At 43.3% G+C, this 26,232-nt stretch overlaps 1 protein-coding gene across 1 annotated transcript in view; it reads left to right on the top strand.

The window, feature by feature from the left end:
- LOC109885052 (voltage-dependent L-type calcium channel subunit alpha-1F-like) overlaps positions 1-26,232 on the top strand; it is a 147,989-nt gene that overhangs the window by 14,824 nt on the left and 106,933 nt on the right. Inside the window, 1 exon segment of the mRNA XM_031793359.1 lies at positions 5,550-5,655. Within this exon segment, the coding sequence (XP_031649219.1) occupies positions 5,550-5,655 (106 nt within the window).

The following is a 26,232-nucleotide window of genomic DNA, read 5'->3' on the forward strand; positions in this document are numbered from 1 at the left end:
TGGGGTTTATTAAGGATCCCCATGAGTTCCTGCCAAGGCAGCAGCTACTCTTCCTGGGGTTTATTATGGATCCCCATAAGTTCCTGCCAAGGCAGCAGCTACTCTTCCTGGGGTTTATTATGGATCCCCATTAGTTCCTGCCAAGGCAGCAGCAGCAGCTACTCTTCCTGGGGTTTATTATGGATCCCCATTAGTTCCTGCCAAGGCAGCAGCTACTCTTCCTGGGGTTTATTATGGATCCCCATGAGTTCCTGCCAAGGCAGCAGCTACTCTTCCTGGGGTTTATTATGGATCCCCATTAGTTCCTGCCAAGGCAGCAGCTACTCTTCCTGGGGTTTATTAAGGATCCCCATTAGTTCCTGCCAAGGCAGCAGCTACTCTTCCTGGGGTTTATTATGGATCTCCATTAGTTCCTGCCAAGGCAGCAGCTACTCTTCCTGGGGTTTATTATGGAACCCATTAGTTCCTGCCAAGGCAGCAGCTACTCTTCCTGGGGTTTATTATGGATCCCCATTAGTTCCTGCCAAGGCAGCAGCTACTCTTCCTGGGGTTTATCATGGATCCCCATTAGTTTATGCCAAGGCAGCAGCTACTCTTCCTGGGGTTTATTATGGATCCCCATTAGTTCCTGTCAAGGCAGCAGCTACTCTTCCTGGGGTTTATTATGGATCCCCATTAGTTCCTGCCAAGGCAGCAGCTACTCTTCCTGGGGTTTATTATGGATCCCCATTAGTTCATGCCAAGGCAGCAGCTACTCTTCCTGGGGTTTATTATGGATCCCCATTAGTTCCTGCCAAGGCAGCAGCTACTCTTCCTGGGGTTTATTAAGGATCCCCATTAGTTCCTGCCAAGGCAGCAGCTACTCTTCCTGGGGTTTATTATGGATCCCCATTAGTTCATGCCAAGGCAGCAGCTACTCTTCCTGGGGTTTATTATGGATCCCCATTAGTTCATGCCAAGGCAGCAGCTACTCTTCCTGGGGTTTATTATGGATCCCCATTAGTTCCTGCCAAGGCAGCAGCTACTCTTCCTGGGGTTTATTATGGATCCCCATTAGTTCCTGCCAAGGCAGCAGCTACTCTTCCTGGGGTTTATTAAGGATCCCCATTAGTTCCTGCCAAGGCAGCAGCTACTCTTCCTGGGGTTTATTATGGATCCCCATTAGTTCCTGCCAAGGCAGCAGCTACTCTTCCTGGGGTTTATTAAGGATCCCCATTAGTTCCTGCCAAGGCAGCAGCTACTCTTCCTGGGGTTTATTATGGATCCCCAATAGTTCCTGCCAAGGCAGCAGCTACTCTTCCTGGGGTTTATTAAGGATCCCCATTAGTTCCTGTTAAGGCAGCAGCTACTCTTCCTGGGGTTCATTAAGGATCCCCATTAGTTCCTGCCAAGGCAGCAGCTACTCTTCCTGGGGTTTATTATGGATCCCCATTAGTTCCTGCCAAGGCAGCAGCTACTCTTCCTGGGGTTTATTAAGGATACCCATGAGTTCCTGCCAAGGCAGCAGCTACTCTTCCTGGGGTTTATTATGGATTCCCAATTAGTTCCTGCCAAGGCAGCAGCTACTCTTCCTGGGGTTTATTAAGGATCCCCATGAGTTCCTGCCAAGGCAGCAGCTACTCTTCCTGGGGTTTATTAAGGATCCCCATGAGTTCCTGCCAAGGCAGCAGCTACTCTTCCTGGGGTTTATTATGGATCCCCATAAGTTCCTGCCAAGGCAGCAGCTACTCTTCCTGGGGTTTATTATGGATCCCCATTAGTTCCTGCCAAGGCAGCAGCTACTCTTCCTCGGGTTTATTATGGATCCCCATTAGTTCCTGCCAAGGAAGCAGCTATTCTTCCTGGGGTTTATTATGGATCCCCATGAGTTCCTGCCAAGGCAGCAGCTACTCTTCCTGGGGTTTATTATGGATCCCCATTAGTTCCTGCCAAGGCAGCAGCTACTCTTCCTGGGGTTTATTAAGGATCCCCATTAGTTCCTGCCAAGGCAGCAGCTACTCTTCCTGGTGTTTATTATGGATCCCTATTAGTTCCTGACAAGGCAGCAGCTACTCTTCCTGGGGTTTATTATGGATCCCCATAAGTTCCTGCCAAGGCAGCAGCTACTCTTCCTGGTGTTTATTATGGATCCCTATTAGTTCCTGCCAAGGCAGCAGCTACTCTTCCTGGGGGTTTATTATGGATCCCCATTAGTTCCTGCCAAGGCAGCAGCTACTCTTCCTGGGGTTTATTATGGATCCCCATTAGTTCCTGCCAAGGCAGCAGCTACTCTTCCTGGGGTTTATTATGGAACCCATTAGTTCCTGCCAAGGCAGCAACTACTCTTCCTGGGGTTTATTATGGATCCCCATGAGTTCCTGCCAAGGCAGCAGCTACTCTTCCTGGGGTTTATCATGGATCCCCATTAGTTTATGCCAAGGCAGCAGCTATTCTTCCTGGGGTTTATTATGGATCCCCATTAGTTCCTGTCAAGGCAGCAGCTACTCTTCCTGGGGTTTATTATGGATCCCCATTAGTTCCTGCCAAGGCAGCAGCTACTCTTCCTGGGGTTTATTATGGATCCCCATTAGTTCATGCCAAGGCAGCAGCTACTCTTCCTGGGGTTTATTATGGATCCCCATTAGTTCATGCCAAGGCAGCAGCTACTCTTCCTGGGGTTTATTATGGATCCCCATTAGTTCCTGCCAAGGCAGCAGCTACTCTTCCTGGGGTTTATTATGGATCCCCATTAGTTCCTGCCAAGGCAGCAGCTACTCTTCCCAGTTCCAGCAACATTAAGGCAGTTACATAGAATATACAACACAGTCAGTTCAATACATATTTGGACATTCTCCAAGTTATTATTATTTTAGCTGTCTGCCACAGCTGGAGTTGAAGGTAAATAATAAATATGAGCTGAGCATTGGGCAATGTAACCGAAAAGGATGCTGGTTCAAATTCCCGAGCTGACAAGGTAAAAATCTGTCATCCTGCCCCTGAACAAGGCAGTTAACCCACTGTATCCCAATAGGCCGTCATTGTAAATAAGAATGTGTTCTTAACTGACTTGCCTGGTTAAATAAATAAATGAAAAAGCTTTAATTTGAGGATATTTTCATCCAAATCGGGTGAACAGTGTATGAATTACAACACTTTTTATATATGCCGCCCCCCTTTTTTTAAGGGACCAAAAGTAATTGGACAATTGGCTAATCAGCTGTTCCATGGCCAGGTGTGTGTTATTCTCTCATTAGTTCATTTACAAGTAACTAGATAAAAGGTATAGAGTTCACTTCAAGTGTGGCATTTTTACATTTGGAATCTGTTGCTGTTAACCCTCAAACATGAAGGCCAAAGATCTGTCACTGCCAGTGAAGCAAGCCGTCATTAGGCTGAAAAAATCTGAATAAAAACATTAGGTGTGGCCAAATCAACTATTTGGTACGTTCTTAAAAAGAAATAAGGCACTGGAGAGCTCAGAAAGGCCCGGAAGACCACGGAAAACATATTTGGTGGAAGTCTTCCGGGCCTTTTGGTGCTCTCTGAGCTCTCCAGTGCCATATTTCTTTTTGAGAACGTACCAAATAGTTGATTTGGCCACACCTAATGTTTTTGTTTGGATTTAATAACAGAATAATTATTTGCCTAGTGAAGAAAAAACTGTTGTCCAGATCAAGAACACCCTCCAGGTGTATCTAACAATCAAGAGAAGACTTCACCAGAGTAAAAGACAGAGGGTTTATCACAAGATGTAAACCATTGGTAAGCCTTAAAAAAAACAGGAAGACCAGATTAGAGTTGGCCAAAACAACATCTAAAAAAAAAAATTCTGTACAGTTCTGGAACAACATCCTATGGACAGATGAGGCAAAGATCTTCTTGTACCAGAATGATGTGAAGAGAAGAGTATGGAGAAGGGAAGTAGCTGTTCATGATCAAAAGTATACCACTTCATCTGTGAAGCATGGAGGAGGTGGTGTTATGGAGAAGGGGAGGTACTGCTCATCATCAGAGCATACCACCTCATCTGTGAAGCATGGAGGAGGTGGTGTTATGGCGTGGACATGTATGGCTGCCAGTGGAACTGGTTCCCTTGTATTTTATTGATGATGTGACTGCTGACCAAAGCAGCAGGATGCATTCTGAAATGTTTAGGGCTAATGATATTATCTGCTTAGATTCTGCCAAATGCTTCAAAACTCATTGGACGGCGCTTCACAGTGCAGCTGGACAATGACCCGAAGCAATACTGCGAAAGCAACCCAATCCTTTTTTTTTAAGGCAAATAATTGGAATGTTCTGCAATGGCTAAGTCAATCACCTGACCTGAATCCAATTGAGCATTTAGCATTTCACTTGCTGAAGGCAAAACTCCCCAAGAACAAGCAGGAACTGAAGACAGCTGTAGTAAAGGTCTGGCAGAGCATCACCAGGGAAGAAACCCAGCATCTGGTGATGTCTATGGGTTCCAGACTTCAGGCAGTCATCGACTGCAAAGGATTTGCAACCAAGTATTAAAACTTACAATTTAATTTATGATTACGTTAGTTTGTCCAATTACTTTTGAGCCCCTACAATTGTGTATTTGTGTGTGTGGGGGGGGGGGGGCTGTGTATAGAAATGGTCGTAATTCCTACACGGTTCATACAACAATTTTGACAAAACCCTGAAATTGAAGATGAAAGTCTGCACTTCAAGCACATCGTGATCGTTTCCTTTCGAATCCATTGTGGTGGCACACAGAGACAACATGATGCAGACGGAGTCACTGTCCAAATACTTATGGACCTTACCGTAAGTGTTGTTGTTGTAGTAGTGCTACTACTAGTAGTAGTATAAATATTTTTGTTGTAGTAGTATACAGTCAGTTTTGTTGTAGTACTGCTATGAGTAGTAGTATTGTTGTTGTTGTTGTAGTAGTAGTATACTGTCAGTTTTGTTGTAGTACTGCTATGAGTAGTAGTATTGTTGTTGTTGTTGTAGTAGTAGTATACAGTCAGTTTTGTTGTAGTACTGCTATTAGTAGTAGTATTGTTGTTGTTGTTGTAGTAGTAGTATACAGTCAGTATTGTTGTAGTACTGCTATGAGTAGTAGTATTGTTGTAGTAGTATACAGTCAGTATTGTTGTAGTACTGCTATGAGTAGTAGTATTGTTGTAGTAGTATACAGTCAGTATTGTTGTAGTACTCCTATTAGTAGTAGTATTGTTGTTGTTGTAGTAGTATACAGGCAGTATTGTTGTAGTAGTACTGCTATTAGTAGTAGTATTATTGTTGTTGTAGTAGTAATAGCAGTAGTAGTAGTATACAGTCAGTATTCGTAATAGCAGTAGCAGTAGTAGTAGTAGTAGTATTGTTGTAATAGTACTGCTATTAGTCAAAGTTTTCACATCCCAGTCCTCTTGACTTCTCCTTTCATAACCCATTAGGTCAACAATGTTGTTTGAACGAGGCTGTATCCAGTGGGGTGAGATCTTTAGTGACCACAGAGAGTCAGGACATCCGTTTTCATTTCAATATGGATTGTTTTTGGTTGTTTTTGTTGTTTCCATGACCACTCTCCTCTCTAGACCCTTTGACATCTTCATCCTGATAGCCATCTTTGCTAACTGTATAGCGCTGGGGGTGTCCAAGCCTTTCCCTGAGGAAGACTCCAACTCTACCAACCACGATCTGGTGAGTACAACATTAAGCCTGTTATATCTATCTCACTGTTCGCCCCGACGCTTTTGTTATTGTTGTCGTTAATTGTTGTTTAAACGGAGGAATGTTCGTATGGAGAGGAGCATCAACGGTAAACATGTCGTTTTTGCAGTAACATAGAAAACAAAACCAGTGTTTGTTTGTTTTTAGAGTGACCTTTTTTGTTTGTTTATAATACCCCAAACGGTCGTGCCAGTTTACAACATTAGGGATTCCAGCTCCATATGTGCCACCTAAATTGCATCAATGTTCTGATAGAGAAGACATTGATGTGACTGCCATACTGTTCCATAATTGATGTCTGTTCCAAACCTGTGATTTAACAGCTACTATTTAGAGACATTCATCCCCAACTGCCTATAACGGTTAGACGGATAAGATCTGAAATTATTTGCACAATGATTCGATGAATGAACCGCTGATAGAGTGAATGTGACTGTCTCAGTGTTGTATGGCTGATAAAGACTGTCTCAGTATTGTATGGTGTAGTGGCTGATAAAGACTGTCTCAGTATTGTATGGTTGACAAAGACTGTCTCAGTATTGTATGGTTGATAAAGACTGTCTCAGTATTGTATGGTGTAGTGGTTGATAAAGACTGTCTCAGTATTGTGTGGTTGATAAAGACTGTCTCAGTATTGTATGGTGTAGTGGTTGATAAAGACTGTCTCAGTATTGTATGGCTGATAAAGACTGTCTCAGTATTGTATGGTGTAGTGGCTGATAAAGACTGTCTCAGTATTGTATGGTGTAGTGGTTGATAAAGACTGTCTCAGTATTGTATGGTGTAGTGGCTGATAAAGACTGTCTCAGTATTGTATGGTTGATAAAGACTGTCTCAGTATTGTATTGTTGATAAAGACTGTCTCCGTATTGTATGGTGTAGTGGCTGATAAAGACTGTCTCAGTATTGTATGGTGTAGTGGTTGATAAAGTCTGTCTCAGTATTGTATGGTGTAGTGGTTGATAAAGACTGTCTCAGTATTGCATGGTGTAGTGGTTGATAAAGACTGTCTCAGTATTGTATGGTGTAGTGGTTGATAAAGACTGTCTCAGTATTGTATGGTGTAGTGGCTGATAAAGACTGTCTCAGTATTGTATGGCTGATAAAGACTGTCTCAGTATTGTATGGTGTAGTGGTTGATAAAGACTGTCTCAGTATTGTATGGCTGATAAAGACTGTCTCAGTATTGTATGGTGTAGTGGCTGATAAAGACTGTCTCAGTATTGTATGGTTGATAAAGACTGTCTCAGTATTGTATGGCTGATAAAGACTGTCTCAGTATTGTATGGTGTAGTGGTTGATAAAGACTGTCTCAGTATTGTATGGTGTAGTGGCTGATAAAGACTGTCTCAGTATTGTATGGTTGATAAAGACTGTCTCAGTATTGTATGGTTGATCAAGACTGTCTCAGTATTGTATGGTGTAGTGGCTGATAAAGACTGTCTCAGTATTGTATGGTTGATAAAGACTGCCTCAGTATTGTATGGTGTAGTGGCTGATAAAGACTGTCTCAGTATTGTATGGCTGATAAAGACTGTCTCAGTATTGTATGGTGTAGTGGCTGATAAAGACTGTCTCAGTAGTGTATGGTTGATAAAGACTGTCTCAGTATTGTATGGTTGATAAAGACTGTCTCAGTATTGTATGGTTGATAAAGACTGTCTCAGTATTGTATGGTTGATAAAGACTGTCTCAGTATTGTGTGGTGTAGTGGTTGATAAAGACTGTCTCAGTATTGTATGGTTGATAAAGACTGTCTCAGTATTGTATGGTTGATAAAGACTGTCTCAGTATTGTATGGTGTAGTGGTTGATAAAGACTGTCTCAGTATTGTATGGTGTAGTGGCTGATAAAGACAGTCTCAGTATTGTATGGCTGATAAAGACTGTCTCAGTATTGTATGGTTGATAAAGACTGTCTCAGTATTGTATGGTGTAGTGGTTGATAAAGACTGTCTCAGTATTGTATGGTTGATAAAGACTGTCTCAGTATTGTATGGTTGATAAAGACTGTCTCAGTATTGTATGGTGTAGTGGTTGATAAAGACTGTCTCAGTATTGTATGGTTGATAAAGACTGTCTCAGTATTGTATGGTTGATAAAGACTGTCTCAGTATTGTATGGTTGATAAAGACTGTCTCAGTATTGTATGGTCGATAAAGACTGTCTCAGTATTGTATGGTTGATAAAGACTGTCTCAGTATTGTATGGTTGATAAAGACTGTCTCAGTATTGTATGGTTGATAAAGACTGTCTCACCACCACACAAACAGCTAGAATGGTGGAGAATAATGTACACATATCTAGCATACAACAAGAGAATAACAGACACCTAGCTACCATGACAACAGGAGAATAACAGACACCTAGCTACCATGACAACAGAAGAATAACAGACACCTAGCTACCATGACAGACAGGAAAATAACAGACACCTAGCTACCATGACAACAGGAGAATAACAGACACCTAGCTACCATGACAACAGGAGAAAAACAGACACCTAGCTACCATGACAACAGAAGAATAACAGACACCTAGCTACCATGACAACAGGAGAAAAACAGACACCCAGCTAGCATGGAAGACAGGAGAGAACAACAGACACATATCTAGCATGACAGACAGGGGAATAGAAGACAGGGGAATGACAGAGACCTAGCTAGCATGACAGACAGGGGAATGACAGGGACCTAGCTAGCATAACAGACAGGGGAATGACAGAGACCTAGCTAGCATGACAGACAGGGGAATGACAGAGACCTAGCTAGCATGACAGACAGGGGAATGACAGAGACCTAGCTAGCATGACAGACAGGGGAATGACAGAGACCTAGCTAGCATGACAGACAGGGGAATGACAGAGACCTAGCTAGCATTACAGACAGGGGAATGACAGAGACCTAGCTAGCATAACAGACAGGGGAATGACAGAGACCTATCTAGCATGACAGACAGGGGAATGACAGAGACCTAGCTAGCATGACAGACAGGGGAATGACAGAGACCTAGCTAGCATGACAGACAGGGGAATGACAGAGACCTAGCTAGCATAACAGACAGGAGAATGACAGAGACCTAGCTAGTATAACAGACAGGGGAATGACAGAGACCTAGCTAGCATAACAGACAGGGGAATGACAGAGACCTAGCTAGCATAACAGACAGGGGAATGACAGAGACCTAGCTAGCATAACAGACAGGGGAATGACAGGGACCTAGCTAGCATAACAGACAGGGGAATGACAGAGACCTAGCTAGTATAACAGACAGGGGAATGACAGAGACCTAGCTAGTATAACAGACAGAGGAATGACAGCGACCTAGCTAGCATAACAGACAGGGGAATGACAGAGACCTAGCTAGCATAACAGACAGAGGAATGACAGAGACCTAGCTAGCATAACAGACAGGGGAATGACAGAGACCTAGCTAGTATAACAGACAGGGGAATGACAGAGACCTAGCTAGCATAACAGACAGGGGAATGACAGAGAACTAGCTAGCATAACAGACAGGGGAATGACAGAGACCTAGCTAGCATAACAGACAGGGGAATGACAGAGACCTAGCTAGCATGACAGACAGGGGAATGACAGAGACCTAGCTAGCATAACAGACAGGGGAATGACAGAGACCTATCTAGCATGACAGACAGGGGAATGACAGAGACCTAGCTAGCATGACAGACAGGGGAATGACAGAGACCTAGCTAGCATGACAGACAGGGGAATGACAGAGACCTAGCTAGCATAACAGACAGGAGAATGACAGAGACCTAGCTAGTATAACAGACAGGGGAATGACAGAGACCTAGCTAGCATAACAGACAGGGGAATGACAGAGACCTAGCTAGCATAACAGACAGGGGAATGACAGAGACCTAGCTAGCATAACAGACAGGGGAATGACAGAGACCTAGCTAGCATAACAGACAGGGGAATGACAGGGACCTAGCTAGTATAACAGACAGGGGAATGACAGAGACCTAGCTAGTATAACAGACAGGGGAATATGCTCAGATGGGTGCATGACATTGATATAATTAGATGTTCTTTAGGTCTTTCGGAGGGGGACAGCTGAGAAAAGGGGGACACGGTCTTCTTTGCTGTTTTCGTTGAGTCTCTTTCTAATCATAGTTGCAAAAATTTTGAATTCTCACGGTATCAACTTTGCTCTGCGTTCAAGGTCTATGGATCTGAGCTATCTGATTGGCCAGCGGTAGGCCTATAGTTGCACTTGATTTGTTCTCTCGGCCTGCCGAGTAGGCAAAGTTCTACCTTTAGACACTTAAAATGATTCAAAATGGAACCCAAGGGATTATCATCGTTTTTTTTTTTTTTACAGAAATGTTTGGTGATCCACTTGGTATGCATTGGTGATCGAACGGTCGATCGCGATTGACCGGTTGGTGATCATTGATCTACTGTATAGTGTTAGCCTGCTCTGGTGTTGCAGTAGTCTGATAGAGCTATAGCTAGGGTTGAAAAGATCCACTACATTCCAAGGTTTTCCAGAATCAGAATACAGTATGTTATGTTTGTTCCTTGATGCATGACAATTAGCTTAAACTACTTTTAATAAATAGATACTTCAGCTAGCGATATCACTGTGTGTAGCCATGCAAGGCATATGCTCAACAACCCTGCATGGGTGGCACATTGCCTCATGGGTAACGTAGTCTTAGTGTTATTAACACATAACAACACAAAATAATCCCGGAATAAGGAAGGATCAAGCAGGAAATCCAGTATCCTCCAAGCAGGATTGGAAAAAACATGGAATTTTGGGAAAATTACCGGAATTTGGGGTAACGATTTGTCTTAGCCGCATTATTAAAGGTTAATGCAATATATCCATAGCATATCTATTGCACATTCATGTCATGCTATGCAATAGCTCATATCTAGGTTGTTCTCAAAAGTGTTAACCATACCACTTTGTCATTATGGGGTATTGTGTCCAGATTGATGAGAAAAAAAACACACAATTGAATCCATTTTATAATAAGGCTGTATCGTAACAAAATGTGGAAAAATTCAACCCCACCCCCCAATGTTGACTCCAATGCTTCCAACAGTTATGTCAAGTTGTCTGGATGTCCTTTGGATGGTGGACCATTCTTGGGGCGGCAGGGTAGCCTAGTGGTTAGAGCGTTGGACTAGTAACCGAAAGGTTGCAAGTTCGAATCCCCGAGCTGACAAGGTACAAATCTGTCGTTCTGCCCCTGAACAGGCAGTTAACCCACTGTTCCTAGGCCGTCATTGAAAATAAGAATTTGTTCTTAACTGACTTGCCTGGTTAAATAAAAGGTAACATTTTTTTTATATAAAAAAATTTAATTGATACACGCGGGAAACTGTTGCGCGTGGAAAAACCCAGCAGTGTTGCAGTTCTTAACACAAAACGGTACGCCTGGCACCTACTACCATCTCCTCCCCTTCATCTACACTGATTGAAGTGGATTTAACAAGTGACATCAATAAGGGATTCATAGCTTTCACCTGGTCAGTCTAGGTCAGTGGAAATATCAGGTGTTCTTAATGTTTTGTAGACTCCGTGTAGAAATGACAATACATTTGACTGCATAGAATTCATATCGCCCTTTAAATGTTGGTCCTATAAATCAGAGTTGCAAACTGAGCAGTTAATTACCATGAAGTGCTTAGCTATAAAAAAAAATATGAATGGCAAAATAGAGTTGACTTTACATATACATTCATATATAGACCCTTCATCTGTGTGTTGTAGACCACAGTAACTTAACTGTGTTGTGGAGGAGGGCCGTTAATGAGTGATTATATGACCCTCAACTACACGAGTTGATCCGTAACATTTACCCTGAGGATTCAACACTATGGAGATCTTTATGCACCGTTGACCTCAGTGAGACGAAGAAGAAGGTAAGTCACGGGCCTGTACCTGCTGGTGGGGGGAAATGGGGCTGGTACGGGTTATAAATCAACGTGGTTTGGCCTTTTGACATTCACTAAGGTTACAGAGTCAATGGGGCGGCAGGGTAGCCTTGTGGTTAGAGCGTTCGCCTAATAACCGGAAGGTCGCAAGTTCAAACCCCCAAGCTGACAAGGTACAAATCTGTCGTTCTGCCCCTTAAATCCAACTGACTTAAATAAATGGGAAGTTATAATTGGCTTTACATTGACAGCATATAATTAATATATAGACCACAGTGAGATGAAGAAGAAGGTAAGTCATGGGCCTGTACCTGCTGGTGGGGGGAAATGGGGCAGGTACAGGTTATAAATCACCATAGTGTATTCACTAACACTGGTATGGCAGAAGTTCACTGTTGAGAACAGCCATGATGATGTCGCTACGCTGTCATTGTCACGATGCATCTATTAAGATATTATTAAGATACCTACATATGGGATCTTGCATAGCATGACATGAATATGCTATAGAGGGCTATTACCCTTTAATAATGCGATTGGGACCTGTTATAACACGTCCATGACATGCTTACAGATGAGTAATAAATGGGTTATGGGATATGTAGATGTGTAGTCAATCATTACCTGTAGCCAGTCCATCCCATGCCTAACGTGATGTGCTAGATCCTGTCGGTGATTTAAATCTAACCTAGACAGATAAATGGATCATTGTGGCTAGTAAGTAAGCTGTAAGCCATGTTTATGTATCAACCAGTCAGCTAATCAGTCAGTCAGTCAGTCAGTTAATTGGCCAGCCAGCCAGTCAGTCAGTGAGTCAGTCAGTTATTTGGCCAGTCAGTCAGTCAGTCAGCTAGTCAGTCAATCAGTCAGTCACGGTCAGCCAGCCAGCCATCCAGTCAGCCAGCTAGTCAGTCAGTCAGTCACGGTCAGCCATCCAGTCAGCCAGCTAGTCAGTCAATCAGTTAGTCACGGTCAGCCAGCCAGCTAGTCAGCCAGCTAGTCAGTCAATCAGTTAGTCACGGTCAGCCATCCAGCTAGTCAGCCAGCTAGTCAGTCAATCAGTCAGGCAGTTAATTGGCCAGTCAGTCAGCCAGCCAGCTAGTCGGCCAGCTAGTCAGCCAGCCATCCATCCATCCAGTCATCCATCCATCCAGTCAGCCAGCCATTCAGTCAACCAGGAAAGTCAGCCAACCAGTCAGCCTGTGAGTCTGTCATTCACAGTCAGCCAGCCAGCTAGGCAGTTAGCCATCCAGTCAGCCAGCCATCTTGGCAGTTAGCCATCCAGTCAGCCAGCCAGCTAGGCAGTCAGCCAGCTAGGCAGTTAGCCATCCAGTCAGCCAGCCAGCTTGGCAGTTAGCCATCCAGTCAGCCAGCCAGCTTGGCAGTTAGCCACCCAGTCAGCCAGCCAGCTAGGCAGTTAGCCATCCAGTCAGCCAGCCAGCTAGGCAGTTAGCCATCCAGTCAGCCAGCCAGCTTGGCAGTTAGCCATCCAGTCAGCCAGCCAGCTTGGCAGTTAGCCACCCAGTCAGCCAGCCAGCTAGGCAGTTAGCCATCCAGTCAGCCAGCCAGCTAGGCAGTTAGCCATCCAGTCAGCCAGCCAGCTAGGCAGTCAGCCATCCAGTCAGTCTGTCAGTCAGCTGTAACACTAGAGAACCCAAACAGTACAGGCATATCCTGTTAATGGACAAATGGATGGAGGTATGGATGGAGGTATGGATGGAGGAATGGATGGAAGGATGGAGGAATGGATGGAGGGATGGATGTATGGAGGGATGGATGGATGGAGGGATGGATGGATGGAAGGAAGGATGGAGGTATGGATGGAGGGATAGATGGATGGATGGAGGGATGGAGGGATGGAGGTATGGATGGAGGGATGGAGGGATGGAGGTAAGGACAGGCCTGATTCTAACAGTGAGTTTCACACGTCTGTTGTTTTGCAAAGAGAAGGGTTTTCCCTCTTTAACCCCAGTCTTATGTAACCATCAGACAGTGTGGCACTGGAGAGGGAGGGATGGACGTGGCTCTGACCGATATCTGACTACGAGTCCCAACCAGAGCCCTATATTTAAAGAGACAACTTTTAGAATTTTAAATATCGTTCTAATTCTAGACATTATGTTAAATAATAATGGCCTTGTGAAATATTCCTCATGTAATGTTAATGGGAGCAAACATGGCTGCCATATAATGTTGTAGTGTCATCTAGATGCATTATAATAAGGAAATCTCAATGCCAACCAGTCAGTTAGTTAGTCAGTCAGTCATCCAGGTACTCAGTCAGTTTGCTAGTCAGTCAATCAGACAGTTAGTTAGGTCAGTAGTTACTATATATGCAATGTGCTTACTTACTTTGTTGTGTTTTTCTTATTTCTTGGCACTAAGTAGGTAACTAGGTACATATATAGGAAGGTAGGTAGGTACATATATAGACAGACAGACAGACAGACAGACAGACAGACAGACAGACAGACAGACAGACAGACAGACAGACAGACAGACAGACAGACAGACAGACAGACAGACAGACAGACAGACAGGCAGGCAGGCAGGCTGGCTGGCTGGGATGTGACGCTGACCGAAGACTGACAAAGAGTCCTGAGGAAGACCTGAGAAGTCGAAACATTGTTTTGCCAATAACACAACAAGGAAACAGAGATTGCAGTATAATGTAGGTTACACAGTGACCCTAAAGAGGTCTCAGGTGCTGCCATGTCACTGATGCCAGCAGGGGTGGACTGGCCATAGGACAGTTCTGGCAAATGCCAGATGGGCTGATCCATTTTAAGCCCAGTGGGCCAGTCTAAATATTTTTTTTCTCTTGCTCAAAATTATAACTATTTGGCTAGTAATGGGGGGCCTCAAGGGAAACACAGGCAGGCACGGGGGCCTCAAGGGAAACACAGGCAGGCACACAGGCCAGTGTGGGAGCCTCAAAGGAAACAGGCCAGTGTGGGAGCCTCAAAGGAAACAGGCCAGTGTGGGAGCCTCAAAGGAAACAGGCCAGTGTGGGAGCCTCAAGGGAAACAGGCCAGTGTGGGAGCCTCAAGGGAAACAGGCCAGTGTGGGGGCCTCAAGGGAAACAGGCCAGTGTGGGAGCCTCAAGGGAAACAGGCCAGTGTGGGAGCCTCAAGGGAAACAGGCCAGTGTGGGGGCCTCAAGGGAAACAGGCAGGTGTGGGGGCCTCAAGGGAAACAGGCAGGTGTGGGGGCCTCAAAGGAAACAGGCAGGCACGGGGGCCTCAAGGGAAACAGGCAGGCACGGGGGCCTCAAGGGAAACAGGCCCGTGTGGAGGCCTCAAGGGAAACAGGCCCGTGTGGAGGCCTCAAGGGAAACAGGCAGGCACGGGGGCCTCAAGGAAAACAGGCCAGCGCAGAGGCCTCAAGGGAAACAGGCCGGTGGCCTCGAGGGAAAACATGGGCTGGTGTTTTGGAAATACCCAGACCAATTTCTGGTCCCTGGATGCCAGTACTGTTTAGTAGATCAAATGTGGATCCTTCTGATCAAACATCACTGTGTGGACAATATGTACTGACCCATTTCATACTATTTTGCCGACCCAGACCATACTGTGCTTCCTTTGTCCAGTTTCAACTGTAGTGTGTAACTGGGCCAGCTCAGTACAGCTTGGTCTGGCTTGGATTGGCTCAGTATTGTGGAAAGGGCATAAGGTATGTTAGGAGAATGACTTTTATTCCTTAATTTACCAGAAGAGTGAGGCTACTGTTTTACAACCACTTTTACCCAGCGATAATTTAGCACTCGTGAGATGCAGTATGGCAAATTGGTCCCATCTGGGACTGAGTTCAGCTGAACATTGGTCCCGTCTTGGACTGAGATCAGCTGAACATTGGTCCCATCTGGGACTGAGATCAGCTGAACATTGGTCCCATCATGGACTGAGATCAGTTAAACATTGGCCCCATCTGGGACTGAGATCAGCTGAACATTGGTCCCATCATGGACTGAGATCAGCTGAACATTGGTCCCATCTGGGACTGAGAATGGCTTTCAATTCCGTCAGGACTGGAGTCACAGCCATGTTGTATGAAGGAATTTGGAAGGGGTTGAATGTGCATAAGATCCATGTTATGAGTATAATTTTTCTGTCAAATGGCTCATTCTGTGTCCTGGCGGTTATCCAGTGTGAAGGCAGTAGCGTTTGTATTATATATGCCGTTGCCCTGTGACACACAGCCCGTTGCCGTGCCACCCCAGGAGATTATAATCGCTCTGAGTGCTTCCTTCAGATTTGATCCGATAAAAAGATTGTAATCGTTCTCTCCATCAGCCCATTACTATGGTGATGTCTGTGTTACTATGGTATTCTCTGTGTTACTATGGTATTCTCTGTGTTACTATGGTATTCTCTGTGTTACTATGGCCGTGTCTGTGTTACTATGGCCGTGTCTGTGTTACTATGGCCTTGTATGTGTTACTATGGCCTTGTCTGTGTTACTATGGCCTTGTCTGTGTTACTATGGCCTTGTCTGTGTTACTATGGCCTTCTCTGTGTTACTATGGCCTTGTCTGTGTTACTATGGCCTTATCTGTGTTACTATGGCCTTGTCTGTGTTACTATGGTATTTCATCAGTCCTAGCATTACTATGGTATTTGGCCAACTGACAGCATTTGGTTTTACAAGCTCTAACATCCTGCTTAAAGACCCCAACAACCAGACAGATCCTGCATAAAGACCCTAACAACCAGACAGATCCTGCATAAAGACCCAAACAACCAGACAGATCCTTCATAAAGACCCTAACAACCAGACAGATCCTGCATAAAGACCCTAACAACCAGACAGATCCTGCTTATAAAGACCCTAACAACCAGACAGATCCTGCTTAAAGGCCCAACAACCAGACAGATCCTGCTTATAAAGACCCTAACAACCAGACATATCCTGCTTAAAGACCCTAACAACCAGACAGATCCTGCTTAAAGACCCAACAACCAGACAGATCCTGCTTATAAAGACCCTAACAACCAGACAGATCCTGCTTAAAGACCCTAACAACCAGACAGATCCTGCTTATAAAGACCCTAACAACCAGACAGATCCTGCTTGTAAAGACCCTAACAACCAGACAGATCCTGCTTAAAGACCCCAACAACAAACAACTAACTACATCACACTAATTAGAATGCATGTCCAAGCCTTGTTGTGGTCCGTCTGAGCTGGTTGACCTTAATGGTAATGGTATTCTAAGTGATGCAGGCTGAATTACAATGAAGTATCTGCAGTACATAGAAATAAATAGATGAAAAGGTGCCACTTAAAGGGCCAATACAGAAGTTGAAAGACAGTCATCCGCCTCTGTTTTGGTTACAAGGGATGTGGCCTTGGAGAAATGTAACCACTCTCCAATTCATAGACTGAGCTATGTATGCAAGACCTGACCATCCATGATATCAATTTTATCATTTAAACATGTTTTGAGGCTATACAGTGTTTGTTTACATTTAATAAAACAAGCTTTATATATTGGGTTTGGATGGGGTGTGACAGTTGAACTAAAAAAGTATATTCTTCAAGAATTAATGGATATATATTATTCATTTAATGATATAACTGTTAATTAGTTTAAATGCATTCCAGGTGACTACGTCATGAAACTGGTTGAGAGAATGCCAAGAGTGTGCAAAGCTGTCATCAAGGCAAAGGGTGGCTATTTGAAGAATCTCAAATATAAAAGATATTTTAGATTTGTTTGACACTTTTTTGGTTACTACATGATTTCATATGTGTTATTTCATAGTTTTGATGTCTTCACTATTATTCTACAATGTAGAAAATAGTTTTAAAAAAAAATAAGTAGGTGTTCTAAGACTTTTATATCATTAATTTTATCTGACGTCTGAAGAGGTGTGTAACAACTGCAGATTGCCCCTTTTAAGATTTTTCTGGATGTCGCTGATGTCGCTGGGTGAACCTTTTTAGTAAACTTTAACAAGGTCTCATTGAGTTGAATGGGATTCAGCACCATGGACAGCGCCACCACTGCCACGCAATACAGTGAATGGACTATTGCGTGTGCAGAGAGCTGTTTTGTTCATTTGGTAGAGAGAGAGACTGTATGTTCATTTGACAGAGACAGAGAGACTGTCTATTTGTTTGGCTGAGAGACAGAGAGACGGTCTGTTCGTTTGGCAGAGAGAAAGACTGTATGTTCGTTTGTCAGAGAGACAGTGGCTGTTTGTTCATTTGAAGGAGACAGAGAGACTGTCTGTTCATTTGACAGAAAGACAGAGAGACTGTCTATTTGTTTGGCTGAGAGACAGAGAGACGGTCTGTTAGTTTGGCAGAGAGACAGAGAGACGGTCTGTTTGTTTGGCAGAGAGACAGAGAGACGGTCTGTTCATTTGGCAGAGAGACAGAGAGACGGTCTGTTCGTTTTGGCAGAGAGACAGAGAGACGGTCTGTTCATTTGACAGAGAGACAGAGAGACGGTCTGTTCGTTTGGCAGAGAGACAGAGAGACGGTCTATTCGTTTGGCAGAGAGACAGAGAGACGGTCTGTTTGTTTTGGCAGAGAGACAGAGAGACGGTCTGTTCATTTGACAGAGAGACAGAGAGACTGTCTGTTCATTTGACAGAGACAGAAATGGTCTATTTGTTTGGCAGAGAGACAGAGGGACTGTCTGTTTTTTTGAGAGGGACTGTTTTTTTGACAGAGGGACTGTCTGTTCGTTTGGCAGAGGGACTGTCTGTTCGTTTGGCAGAGGGACTGTCTGTTCGTTTGGCAGAGGGAATGTCTGTTCGTTTGACAGAGGGACGGTGACTGTTTGTTAATTTGACAGAGAGACAGTGACAATCTGGCATGAGGGTCTGCTATACAAACTGATGGAAAGTGGTGTTGGGGGTAAAACATACAACATTATAAAATCCATGTACACAAACAACAAGTGTGCGGTTAAAATTGGCAAAAAACACACACATTTCTTCACACAGGGTCGTGGGGTTAGACAGGGATGCAGCTTAAGCCCCACCCTCTTCAACAACGAATTGGCGCGGGCACTAGAAAAGTCTACAGCACCCGGCCTCCCCCTGCTAGAATCTGAAGTCAAATGTCTGCTGTTTGCTGATGATCTGGTGCTTCTGTCACCAACCAAGGAGGGCCTACAGCAGCACCTAGATCGTATGCACAGATTCTGTCAGACCTGGGCCCTGACAGTAAATCTCAGTAAGACCAAAATAATGGTGTTCCAAAAAAGGTCCAGTCACCAGGACCACAAATACAAATTCCATCTAGACACTGTTGCCCTAGAGCACACAAAAACTATACATACCTTGGCCTAAACATCAGCCCCACAGGTAACTTCCACAAAGCTGTGAACGATCTGAGAGACAAGGCAAGAAGGGCATTCTATGCCATCAAAAGAAACATACATTTCAACATACAATTAGGATTTGGCTAAAAATACTTGAATCAGTCATAGAGCCCATTGCCCTTTATGATTGTGAGGTCTGGGGTCTGCTCACCAACCAAGACTTCACAAAATGGGACAAACACCAAATTGAAATTCCACAGTGTGCCATCACAGCAGCAAGATTTGTGACCTGTTGCCACGAGAAAAGGGCAACCAGTGAAGAACAAACACCATTGTAAATACAACCCATATTTATGCTTATTTATTTTATCTTCTGTCCTTTAACCATTTGTACATGGTCAAAACACTGTATATATATATATAATATGACATTTGTAATGTCTTTACTGTTTTGAAACTTCTGTATGTGTAATGTTTACTGTTCATTTTTGTTGTTTTTCACTTTATATATTCACTTTGTATGTTGTCTACCTCACTTGCTTTGGCAATGTTAACATGTTTCCCATGCCAATAAAGCCCTTGAATTGAATTGAATTGAATTGACTGTCTGTTTGTTTGAAGGAGACAGAGAGACTGTCTGTTTGTTTGACAGTGAGACAGAGGGACTGTCTGTTTGTTTGGCAAAGGGACTGTCTGTTTGTTTGGCAGAGGGACTGTCTGTTTGTTTGGCAGAGGGACTGTCTGTTTGTTTGGCAGAGGGACTGTCTGTTTGTTTGACAGAGGGACTGTCTGTTGGTTTAACAGAGAGACAGACTGTCTGTTCGTTTGACAGAGAGACAGACTGTCTGTTTGTTTAACAGAGAGACAGACTGTCTGTTCGTTTGACAGAGAGACAGAGACTGTCTGTTCGTTTGTCAGAGAGACATAGAATGTCTGTTTCTTTGGAAGAGGGAGAGAGACTGTCTGTTCGTTTCGCAGAGAGAGAGAGAGACTGTCTGTTCGTTTCGCAGAGAGACTCTGTTCATTTGACAGAGATACAGAGAGACTGCCTGGTTGTTTGACAGAGAGACAGAGATACTGTCTGTTTGTTTGGCAGAGACACTGTCTGTTTGACTGAGAGACAGAGACTTTTTGTTCGTTTGACAGCTCTAAATGCTCTATGTCCTGATAAGCAGCTTACTCTCTCTCTCCTCCCTGTCTCCTCCCCCCTTCACTCTCTCCATCCCTCCATCCCTACCCCCTCACTCTTTCGTGCTATTTTGCTCTCTCTTTCTCCCCTCCCCCTCTCCTCACAATAGTGTGTGTGATGAGTAGTAAAAACACATTTGGATAGTGTAGGGGCAGAGGTTAGGGCTGGGGCTGAGACTGGCAGGGGCTGAGGCTGGGACTGGGGCTGGGACTGGGGCTGGGACAGGGACTGGGTCTAGGGCTGAGGCTGGGACTGGGAGGGGCTGAGGCTGGGACAGGGGCTGGGACAGGGACTGGGACTGGGTCTGGGCTGAGGCTGGGACTGGCAGGGGCTGAGGCTAGGACAGGGATTGGGACTGAGTCTAGGGCTGAGGCTGGTGCTGGTGCTGGGGCTGGGACTGGGTCTAGGGCTGAGGCTGGGACTGGGTCTAGGGCTGAGGCTGGGTCTAGGGCTGAGGCTGGGACAGGGACTGGGACTGGGTCTAGGGCTGAGGCTGGGACTGGGTCTAGGGCTGAGGCTGGGACAGGGACTGGGACTGGGTCTAGGGCTGAGGCTGGGACTGGCAGGGGCTGAGGCTGGGACAGGGATTGGGTCTAGGGCTGAGACTGGGACTGGGGCTGAGGCTGGGACAGGGACTGGGACTGGGACTAGGGCTGAGGCTGGGACGGGAGGGTTGGATATATTTGAGGTGAGTCTTTTAAAACATGTGCCAATGTGCTCATTTCGGTCAGTGCAACTACAGATATTTAATAAGAGCGACCAAAACGCTGGTCTTAACGGTGACACAGTTGGTAATGACGTGGATGTTGAGAGCAGCCTATCCAGCCACGACGCAGCCGTGACGGTCCCCTCGGAATAAGAGACGTGCCAGTGAACCTCGTAAACATTTTGTTTTTTAAATGCTTTTCCCCCAAGTTACCTGGTTGAGCGGCTTCACATATGTGTGTCTTTTTCCATGATTTACACTTTATTTAGCTTGTTCAAGCAGGCTATCCTACCAAAGACACACTATTCAGACATCCTGTGATGCCATTAAAAAATGAATATATTTTAACCAAGCAAGTCAGTTAAGATGAAATTCTTATGTACAATGACGGCCTAGGAACAACAGGTTCACTGCCTTATTCAGGGGCAGTTAACAACAGATTTTTGCCTTGTCAGCTCAGGGATTCAATCTTGCAACCTTTCGGTTACTAGTCCAACGCTCTAACCACTAGGCTACCCTGCCGCCCCTACGCTCTAACCACTAGGCTACCCTGCCGCCCGTATATATCAACGGCTGATGTACAGTGCCTTGCGAAAGTATTCGGCCCCCTTGAACTTTGCGACCTTTTGCCACATTTCAGGCTTCAAACATAAAGATATAAAACTGTATTTTTTTGTGAAGAATCAACAACAAGTGGGACACAATCATGAAGTGGAACGACATTTATTGGATATTTCTAACTTTTTTAACAAATCAAAAACTGAAAAATTGGGCGTGCAGAATTATTCAGCCCCCTTAAGTTAATACTTTGTAGTGCCACCTTTTTGCTGCGATTACAGCTGTAAGTCGCTTGGGGTATGTCTCTATCAGTTTTGCACATCGAGAGACTGACATTTTTTCCCATTCCTCCTTGCAAAACAGCTCGAGCTCAGTGAGGTTGGATGGAGAGCATTTGTGAACAGCAGTTTTCAGTTCTTTCCACAGATTCTCGATTGGATTCAGGTCTGGACTTTGACTTGGCCATTCTAACACCTGGATATGTTTATTTTTGAACCATTCCATTGTAGATTTTGCTTTATGTTTTGGATCATTGTCTTGTTGGAAGACAAATCTCCGTCCCGGTCTCAGGTCTTTTGCAGACTCCATCAGGTTTTCTTCCAGAATGGTCCTGTATTTGGCTCCATCCATCTTCCCATCAATTTTAACCATCTTCCCTGTCCCTGCTGAAGAAAAGCAGGCCCAAACCATGATGCTGCCACCACCTTGTTTGACAGTGGGGATGGTGTATTCAGGGTGATGAGCTGCTTTTACGCCAAACATAACGTTTTGTATTGTTGCCAAAAAGTTCAATTTTGGTTTCATCTGACCAGAGCACCTTCTTCCACATGTTTGGTGGGTCCCAGGTGGCTTGTGGCAAACTTTAAACGACACTTTTTATGGATATCTTTAAGAAATGGCTTTCTTCTTGCCACTCTTCCATAAAGGCCAGATTTTTATACGCCAGATTTTTATACGACTGATTGTTGTCCTATGGACAGAGTCTCCCACCTCAGCTGTAGATCTCTGCAGTTGGCTACCACAGCATTGGTAGCCATCAGTCTTCTCCTTGTATGAGCTGAAAGTTTAGAGGGACGGCCAGGTCTTGGTAGATTTGCAGTGGTCTGATACTCCTTCCATTTCAATATTATCGCTTGCACAGTGCTCCTTGGGATGTTTAAAGCTTGGGAAATCTTTTTGTATCCAAATCCGGCTTTAAACTTCTTCACAACAGTATCTCGGACCTGCCTGGTGATTTCCTTGTTCTTCATGATGCTCTCTGCGCTTTTAACGGACCTCTGAGACTATCACAGTGCAGGTGCATTTATATGGAGACTTGATTACACACAGGTGGATTGTATTTATCATCATTAGTCATTTAGGTCAACATTGGATCATTCAGAGATCCTCACTGAACTTCTGGAGAGAGTTTGCTGCACTGAAAGTAAAGGGGCTGAATAATTTTGCACGCCCAATTTTTCAGTTTTTGATTTGTTAAAAAAGTTTGAAATATCCAATAAATGTCGTTCCGCTTCATGATTGTGTCCCACTTGTTGTTGATTCTTCACAAAAAAATACAGTTTTATATCTTTATGTTTGAAGCCTGAAATGTGGCAAAAGGTCGCAAAGTTCAAGGGGGCCGAATACTTTCGCAAGGGACTGTATCTTGCTTGTTGAGAATGCCTTCTAGACAATGATCCAATTGTCTTGACACAAGAACCTAATATTTTGTATGCAAAAGTTATGACATTTGGGCCTCCATGTGCACACAGTGGCTTGTGCTCATGGAATGAGAGATAAGATTTAGGATATCATGCTTCTGACTCCATCCTATTTAAATATTGTTGTTTAAAAATAAAACCGATAGTTTGTTTTTCATTTTGTTTACGAAACAAACTTATTACATTAATTCACCGTCCTTGGCTTTGAGAATGTCCAGGATTTTTTGACAATATCTTTGGCTATTTCTTTTGCAATGGACAAAACCATGATCAGTGAATTATTCTATTAAGTTTGTTTTGGTAATCAAAAGGAAAAACAAGCAAACAGGACTGCCCATGGCTTCATGAGACTGTCTTTGGCCACAGATGGTTTTACGAAGCCACGGAGGGTCTCACAATGCCAAGAACCGTGAATTATTCTAAAACATTTTGTTTTGTAATTGAAATGAAAAACAAACCATCAGTTTTTTTGAAAACAACAATAATTAAATATTGATTTGATACCATAAATCAAATATATTCTTTCTTGTTACTGTTATTTTTAAAAGTCTGCATTGTTGGAAAACATTTCAGTCTAGATGGTGCCGACAGACAGCTCTGCTTCTAGCTCCAAAGCAACTTTGCAGTATATATATATATTTTTTTTTGTTATTTCTTACATTATTATCCCATGAAGATTTTTGTATTACTACATACAGCCAGAAATACCTTTTGGATATCAAAGCAGCATCAAATATCAAATATCAAAGTTATATTTATCCCAGAGGCTGCTCCAAGATGCTGCCGACGGAGAAGAGGTATTTGGAGTGGACTTCTAGTCTGACTCAGGAGGCGTGAACACCATCCACCGCTTCCGAGTATATTACTCGCTATTGTTCAGTCCCTGGAAAATAAAGTAGATGAGCTCAGGGCGAGGATCTCTTTCCAGAGTGACATCAGGGACTGTAACACACTCTGTTTCACAGAATCATGGCTCTCTCCAGATTTACTGTCCCCATCATACAGCCATCTGGATTCACAGTTCATCACACAGACATGAATAAAGACCTCTTTGGGAAGAAGACAGGTATTGGTGTATGTTTCATGATTAACTGCTCATGGTGTGATTGAGATGACAAGTCCTTTTGTTAAACCCGACCTCACAATCAAATGTTGACTGTATTACCTCCCGAGAGATTTCTCTTTGGTTATAATTACAGCAGTATATATATTCCCCCTCAAGCCGATACCACGACGGTGTCACAAAGCCACTCCTGCGTTGTCTTGGCTGTGTGCTTAGGGTCGTTGTCCTGTTGGAAGGTGAACCTTCACCCTAGTCTGAGGTCCTGTCTTTGCTCCGTTCATCTTTCCCTGACTAGTCTCCCAGTCCCTGCCTCTGAAAAACATCCCCACAGCATGATACTATACACATACATACATATAAATACACTTTTTTTTAATGACATTTTCCTTTATTATTTTCTAACCCTACCACCACTCCCCTAATCGGAGTAAACCAATGAACAACAACACTTAGGCTTCTACTTCCTGCTTATGCAAACGATATACATTTTACAGACATTACAGTCTATTTTAATAGTTATATATTTTGTTTTGTTTTTCCTCCTGTCCTTCCTCTAATCTCAACCATCTATTTCTTTCACTAAACGTTCTATACCTATATACGTTTTACCGACACGGTAACGTTTTACATGAGTCATCTAGTTGTTAGTATTCTGAGTCATCTAGTTGTTATTAGTTGTTAGTATTCGGAGTCATCTAGTTGTTATTAGTTGTTAGTATTCGGAGTCATCTAGTTGTTATTAGTTGTTAGTATTCTGAGTCATCTAGTTGTTAGTATTCTGAGTCATCTAGTTGTTAGTATTCTGAGTCATCTAGTTGTTATTAGTTGTTAGTATTCTAAGTCATCTAGTTGTTAGTATTCTGAGTCATCTAGTTGTTAGTATTCTGAGTCATCTAGTTGTTAGTATTCTGAGTCATCTAGTTGTTATTATTCTGAGTCATCTAGTTGTTAGTATTCTGAGTCATCTAGTTGTTAGTATTCTGAGTCATCTAGTTGTTAGTATTCTGAGTCATCTAGTTGTTATTAGTTGTTAGTATTCTGAGTCATCTAGTTGTTAGTATTCTGAGTCATCTAGTTGTTAGTATTCTGAGTCATCTAGTTGTTAGTATTCTGAGTCATCTAGTTGTTAGTATTCTGAGTCATCTAGTTGTTCGTATTCTGAGTCATCTAGTTGTTATTAGTTGTTAGTATTCTGAGTCATCTAGTTGTTAGTATTCTGAGTCATCTAGTTGTTAGTATTCTGAGTCATCTAGTTGTTAGTATTCTGAGTCATCTAGTTGTTAGTATTCTGAGTCATCTAGTTGTTAGTATTCTGAGTCATCTAGTTGTTAGTATTCTGAGTCATCTAGTTGTTAGTATTCTGAGTCATCTAGTTGTTAGTATTCTGAGTCAACTAGTTGTTAGTATTCTGAGTCATCTAGTTGTTAGTATTCTGAGTCATCTAGTTGTTAGTATTCTGAGTCATCTAGTTGTTATTAGTTGTTAGTATTCTGAGTCATCTAGTTGTTAGTATTCTGAGTCATCTAGTTGTTAGTATTCTGAGTCATCTAGTTGTTAGTATTCTGAGTCATCTAGTTGTTATTAGTTGTTAGTATTCTGAGTCATCTAGTTGTTAGTATTCTGAGTCATCTAGTTGTTAGTATTCTGAGTCATCTAGTTGTTAGTATTCTGAGTCATCTAGTTGTTAGTATTCTGAGTCATCTAGTTGTTAGTATTCTGAGTCATCTAGTTGTTAGTATTCTGAGTCATCTAGTTGTTAGTATTCTGAGTCATCTAGTTGTTAGTATTCTGAGTCATCTAGTTGTTAGTATTCTGAGTCATCTAGTTGTTAGTATTCTGAGTCATCTAGTTGTTATTAGTTGTTAGTATTCTGAGTCATCTAGTTGTTAGTATTCTGAGTCATCTAGTTGTTAGTATTCTGAGTCATCTAGTTGTTAGTATTCTGAGTCATCTAGTTGTTAGTATTCTGAGTCATCTAGTTGTTAGTATTCTGAGTCATCTAGTTGTTATTAGTTGCTAGTATTCTGAGTCATCTAGTTGTTAGTATTCTGAGTCATCTAGTTGTTAGTATTCTGAGTCATCTAGTTGTTAGTATTCTGAGTCATCTAGTTGTTATTAGTTGTTAGTATTCTGAGTCATCTA

Source organism: Oncorhynchus kisutch, linkage group LG17, assembly GCF_002021735.2.
Source record: "Oncorhynchus kisutch isolate 150728-3 linkage group LG17, Okis_V2, whole genome shotgun sequence".
Lineage (NCBI taxonomy): Eukaryota > Metazoa > Chordata > Actinopteri > Salmoniformes > Salmonidae > Oncorhynchus > Oncorhynchus kisutch.